This window comes from Pipistrellus hanaki (assembly GCF_964339955.1).
Source record: "Pipistrellus hanaki genome assembly, chromosome: 1".
NCBI classification, from domain to species: Eukaryota; Metazoa; Chordata; class Mammalia; order Chiroptera; family Vespertilionidae; genus Pipistrellus; species Pipistrellus hanaki.
The window spans coordinates 161,696,039-161,702,029 of NC_140503.1; the positions used below are offsets into that span (position 1 = coordinate 161,696,039).

General features: G+C 44.8%; 1 protein-coding gene across 3 annotated transcripts; it reads left to right on the forward strand.

The window, feature by feature from the left end:
• Positions 1–464: 464 nt before the first annotated feature.
• HNRNPDL (heterogeneous nuclear ribonucleoprotein D like) lies at positions 465–5,673 on the forward strand (the record flags this gene model as incomplete). 3 transcript variants are annotated; one of them, XR_014794939.1, is made up of 9 exons in its annotated part: positions 465–910; positions 1,700–1,868; positions 1,970–2,131; positions 2,599–2,730; positions 2,829–2,943; positions 3,654–3,824; positions 4,153–4,245; positions 4,622–4,726; positions 5,404–5,673. XR_014794939.1 is itself a non-coding variant. In XM_084882839.1 (8 exons), the coding sequence occupies 7 exons, from the start codon at positions 465–467 to the stop codon at positions 4,221–4,223; spliced, it is 1,266 nt and encodes a 421-aa protein (XP_084738965.1). In that variant the 3' UTR covers positions 4,224–4,245; positions 4,622–5,673. The 3 variants fall into 3 exon arrangements, 2 of the variants coding, with proteins under 2 accessions (XP_084738965.1, XP_084738964.1); XM_084882839.1 differs by having other exon boundaries at positions 4,622–5,673; XM_084882838.1 differs by lacking the exon at positions 4,622–4,726.
• Between the last annotated feature and the right edge of the window lie 318 nt (positions 5,674–5,991).

Genomic DNA, 5,991 nt, shown 5'->3' on the forward strand with positions numbered 1-5,991 from the left:
AGGCCCGCCGCCCCCTCCCGGGTACCAGGAGCGGAAGAGGCGCCGCTGCCCGCTGGGGCCGCCGCGCCGCTTCCTGTCGGCGGGTTCCAGCCTGAGCGGGGACCCAACACGCTTGCGCGCGGCGACGGCAGGCGCGCTCGCCGCCTCATCCGCCGGTGCCGGGCGCAGGACGCCTTTTCCTGGAGCAGGCCGGCTGCGGAGCTCATCGGGAGCAGCCGCCGCCGCCGTCCCGCGCGGGGGTGCCGAGGGCGGAGGAAGGCAGGGTGGACAGCTGTTGCTAGGAGTGGGCTGGACCGGACGCCAGAGACAAAGGCTCTCCAGGCAAGAGGAACTCGGCCCTGCGACGGCGCTGCTGCTCGGGAATTTGTGAACCCAGGATTTCTCGCCCCTTCGTTTTTTTCGCTTCCGACGCTTCTCTCCTCCCGAGAGCCCGCGACCTCGCTCCTCACCACCGGAGGGCCGCGATGGAGGTCCCGCCCCGGCTCTCCCATGTGCCGCCGCCATTGTTCCCCTCGGCGCCCGCTACTCTAGCCTCCCGCAGCCTCTCCCATTGGCGGCCACGGCCGCCGCGGCAGCTGGCGCCGCTGCTCCCTTCGCTCGCTGCCGGCACTGCCCGGCAGGGGGCGCGCCGGGGCCCGCGCCACGTCACCGCCCAGCAGCCCTCCCGATTGGCGGGCGGGGCGGCTATAAAGGGAGGGCGCAGGCGGCGCCCGGACCTCTTCCGCCGCCATTTTAAATCCGGCTCCATACAACGCTCTGCCGCCGCCGCCGCCGCCGCTACTCGAACTGCGCGCCAGCACCCGCCGGCTGACAGCGCCGCCGCCATGGAGGACGTGAACGAGTACAGCAACACGGAGGAGTTCGCAGAGGGATCCAAGATCAACGCGAGCAAGAATCAGCAGGATGACGGGTACCGCACGCTGCTCCCCTCTCTTTCTCCCCTTCCTCCCCCGCGCGCGCCCTTCGTTCCTCGAGAGCCCCGCGCCGTCCACATTCTTGCCCGGAGTCGATTCCCCGCGTGCCCGCGGGGGCCCCGCTAGCTTGTAGAGAAGAGGAAAGTAGGAGACGGAGGGGGAGGACTCGAGAGGCCCGCGGCGGTGGGGGAAGGGCAGGCGGAGGGGTTGGAGGCGGAGGGCGGCGGCGTCCGGGCCCCGAGTGCGCAGGCGCCGCGTGGGCCGTGGGGGAGGGGCCGCTGGCGGCGCCGCCCGCTGCAGCTGCCGCCGCCTCATTGTGTCTGTTGGGGCCCCACGCGGCCCTCCCGGGCAGAGCTCAGCGAGCTCTCTCTCGGTTTGGGAGCCGGCGAGCGCCGGTGCACCAGGTCCCCAGAAATCACCCTGCGGAGTTCGTTGGGTGGAACCTTGGCCGGATGGCTGAGGAAGGAGGTGGACGGACCTCCGTTGTGAGGGACTCGTTTAGGAAGCTGCATGTTCCAAAGTAGAACGATGTTTTTAACCTTTTGTTGGCCTCGCCCTCGTTTAAAACTTTGCGTGATGCGGTGTGGGAGAGCAAAGCTGTAAGGTGTTTGGATTAAAGTGACCTCGATGGGACTTTGGAATCGTTGTGGTCTGTTGATACAATGAGTCTCTGAAAACAAGGGTTACATTACTTGCACTGGGGTGGGGGGTGGGGGATTAAACGTCCCGTACTTTATAGGTAAACCCGCTGCTAACCTTTTAAAAAAAAAACACTTTGTTTCTAGTAAAATGTTTATTGGAGGTTTGAGCTGGGATACGAGCAAGAAAGATCTGACTGAATATTTGTCGCGATTTGGGGAAGTTGTAGACTGCACAATTAAAACAGATCCCGTCACTGGACGATCAAGAGGATTTGGATTTGTGCTTTTCAAAGATGCAGCTAGTGTGGATAAGGTAGGAGTGGGTTTTGCATGATGATACTTTTGTATGCCTTTTGCAAATTGGTTGGGGATTGATTGTACGTTGCTGTCAGATTAAATAAATATGTCTTCCAGGTTTTGGAACTGAAGGAACACAAACTGGATGGCAAATTGATAGATCCCAAAAGGGCCAAAGCTTTAAAAGGGAAGGAACCCCCCAAAAAGGTTTTTGTGGGTGGCTTGAGCCCAGATACTTCTGAAGAACAGATTAAAGAATACTTTGGAGCCTTTGGAGAGGTGCGCTTTGTGATTGTTTGTGTGTGTTTACATAATAATATTCATCCCTGACCCACTTCTTACAGAATAAATTCATATGTCAGGTGAAGATGGGATTAAATTACTGCTTGGGGTCCTTCCAGTCACCATACTTGAATCACTGCTTTCTGTGCTGTAATGCAAACCAATTTCTAATTTATTTTGTAGAAAACATGGATGCTTTGGTGTGGTCAGTGTTTGGACTTTTAACTAGTGGCACCTGTAGGGTATGAGAAGGTCTTAAATAAAGGAAGCTTTGCTCTCCCTTTACTTAACAGATAAATCAACTAGCTTGATGTAGATATTAAGCAGTAGGAGTCTCTAGACAGAAGTCATCAGATTAGAATACCATGTTATGTTGAAGTTTGCAAAGGACCTGTGGTTTTCTAAGACCTTTTGGTAGCTTTTTGCCATTACTGGATGATCTTGAGTGTGCTTCTTAATTTCAGATTGAAAATATTGAACTTCCCATGGATACAAAAACAAATGAAAGAAGAGGTTTTTGTTTTATCACATACACAGATGAGGAGCCAGTAAAGAAATTGTTAGAAAGCAGATATCATCAAATTGGTTCTGGGAAGGTAAAGCCATTTTAATTCTATTAAGTGGGGGTTTTGAGTTTCTTTTTATTAGTGAAATGATTTCTCAATCTTGTTTGCTTTTTAAATTTTGTCTATAGTGTGAAATCAAAGTTGCCCAACCCAAAGAGGTATATAGGCAGCAACAGCAACAACAAAAGGGAGGAAGAGGTGCTGCAGCTGGCGGAAGAGGTGGTACTAGGGGTCGAGGCCGAGGTGAGAATTCTTGGAAAATGAGTTGATAATTGTTTAAGCTATAAACTGCTAAATATGAAAAAGTAAAGACATGAGAAAGTAAAATCATATATAACTTGTTTCGGGAAAATGCTCGGTTGAGTGGGTGAAGTTTTGTTGTATTGTTGCCTGGTTTCACCTTTTCAAGAATGGCTATGAGACTGTGTCATCACTAGTAGAAAAATGATACTATTAACTGTTGGGAAGATTACACTGTACACCATGGTGTGTGATATGTTTGCTTGGGAAGAAGTTCTTGATTTAAATTTTAAATTGATTTTTAGAACTGAGAGAAACATTGACCTGTTTGTTCCACACATTCATTCATTCATTCATTCATTGTTTGGTTCTTGTATGTGCCCTGACGGGTTCAAACCTGAAACTGCAACCTTGGCGAATTGGGATGATGCTGTAACCAACTGAGCTACCTGGCCAGGGCCTAGGAATTCTTGCTTTAAAGTTAGATGGTCTACCTCTCTTCACCTTTGTTCTGATTTTCCATTCAGTTTAGGAAGCATGATACTAGCACAAGTTGACTTTCTGCCCCCTTTTTGTAATTTTCAGTCAGCGATATAGACTTCCTTTCTGCTTAAGATTTGCAGAGGAAGAGACAGGATGCATCGTTTTATGTTAGGATTGGGGAGGGACAGGTCCAAAAGTTGTTTCCTAACAATCATTGTGCATTGTTTCAGGTCAGGGCCAAAACTGGAACCAAGGATTTAATAACTATTATGATCAAGGATATGGAAATTACAATAGTGCCTATGGTGGTGATCAAAACTATAGTGGCTATGGCGGCTATGATTATACTGGGTATAACTATGGGAACTATGGATATGGACAGGGATATGCAGACTACAGTGGTAAGAATATTTAAATTAATTTTATAACCAATGGTATCAAAATTCAGTGTTAAATTATAATCCCATTCTAAAATTGTGTTTCCCCTTTAATGAAATGCTTTGAGTTATGTTTTCAAGGCAATTGATAGTCATAGAGTGATTTTACTAATATAAAAGTTCTGGTTATAAATGTTCAAGAATAAGTGATAAATGAGTAGTTTATAATGGCTATTACAATCTTGTTTCCTATTTGACATGTTGTTTTATACTTTTAATACTTAAGTATACTTATATAATGAAATCATTTCATAAAAATTATCTTGATATGATTTTTTGTCTTACGAAATAGGCCAACAGAGCACTTACGGCAAGGCGTCTCGAGGGGGAGGCAATCACCAAAACAATTACCAGCCATACTAAAGGAGGACATTGGAGAAAACAGGTGTGTATAAGAGTATGAGACACCAGTGGAAATACCTAATTTAATTTAAAGATCAATAGACAAAATAAAAACAAGTAAAACATATTGTATAGCTTTTTTTTTTTTTTTACTAAATTGTTAAATTTTAATTGCTTAATAAGCCTGTTTTGCCTAAAGTGTCTATAGATCTTTAACTTTAAAGTTTCACTTCACTTTCCTTAGTATTACAGAAAAACTTAAAAGTTTTTCTGTTTGCTTTGTGTACCAGGTGATCTAGAGGAATAATTAAACATTTTTAGAACTATTAACAGGTAAAGTACTGAAATGGGTACAAACTTAAGGAAAACACGAATGTTGTCTTCTAACTCTGACATTATACCTTGTTTGTACCCGCCAGCGGGAACTTCATTGCAGGCCGTGTGTCACCCTGACCACGTCTATCTCTGGGGGTCGCACGTTGCGGGCAGAGCGCAAGGCATACACCAGAAAACGCTGTCCTGTGGTATGGTCTCTTCCAACTTCATGTACCAGCGTAAAGATTAAAGTGGAAAACTTCAGACTTTGGCTTCTTTTTTTAATCTTTTTGGAGATTAAGTGTCTAAACTTAACTTAAATGGTTTTTTACAGGAGTTAAAGTACATAAATGCCTTTTTACAGCTTACTCATTTTGGTCTTCTGTTTAGTGTTGTATTTCAATTGTGGAGCCTCATTTTAAGTGTTCATTCTTTAAGATTTAATGCTTGCTTTTTCTTTTTATAGCTAATAGTGAAATCTACAAACCAAAACAAGAACTTTAAAATCTGGGATATAAATTAAAGATCATATGCACACAACAATTTTCCTTGAAATACAATAATCTTACTAAAATGTATGTCATAAAGTCGTTTTACTTGGTTTACTAGAGATACTTCTAGTAGACTAATCTAGCACAGCTCAACCTGTGGCTATGGGGAAGTTCTATTCCCAGATTCTTTTCTAAATAGATTTAAATTTGCTGTCATTTGGGAAACCGGGTGAATTTCCTAACTACCCAAACCACATTTGCCAATGAATATGCATGTGATCTTTAATTATTGAAGAAAAGAATAAAGTGAGGACTTTAAACAGTTCATGAAAGTGGACCTTTGAAAGCTTGTCAGAGTTGCACAAATCTAATTGCTATTTTGTTTTTGTTTTTAGGAGGAGATTGCTAAAGTAACCCATCTGGCAGGACGACATTGAAGATTGATTGGTCTTCTCTTGCTCTAAGATGATTATTTTGTAAAAGACTTTTTAGTGTATAAGACACAACCGTGTCCAACTGTATATAGCCGCCAATTAGTTTTCTTTGGTTTTTACTTTTGTCTTTTGCTATCTGTGTTATGATTCAATGTGGATTTGTGTTTATACAAATTTTATTTGTATGATTTCATGTTAAACCTCAAATAAATGCTTCCTTATGTGATTGTTTTTCTGCGTCAGGTACTAATAGCTCTGTAAAAAAGGGTGATTTTAAATAAGCAATAACTAAGGCACAGTTTATTTTGTAAGGAGTATTGGTCTGTAAGGAGAAACTGTGGCCCTTATGAACAGCCAGCTACGCTGTCACCCTGTTCCCATTTTTTGTTAGCTGTATCCTTTGCTCCCACTCTTCATTTCCCAGTTAACTGAGGCTTTCACTGCATTTCAAAATTCCTCTGTGTATCTGGAGACCTTGTCATGGGAGTGTCCCATGTCGTAGGTGTTGTGATTATTGGAAGCTTTCTATTAGACTATGAGTCTTCCAGT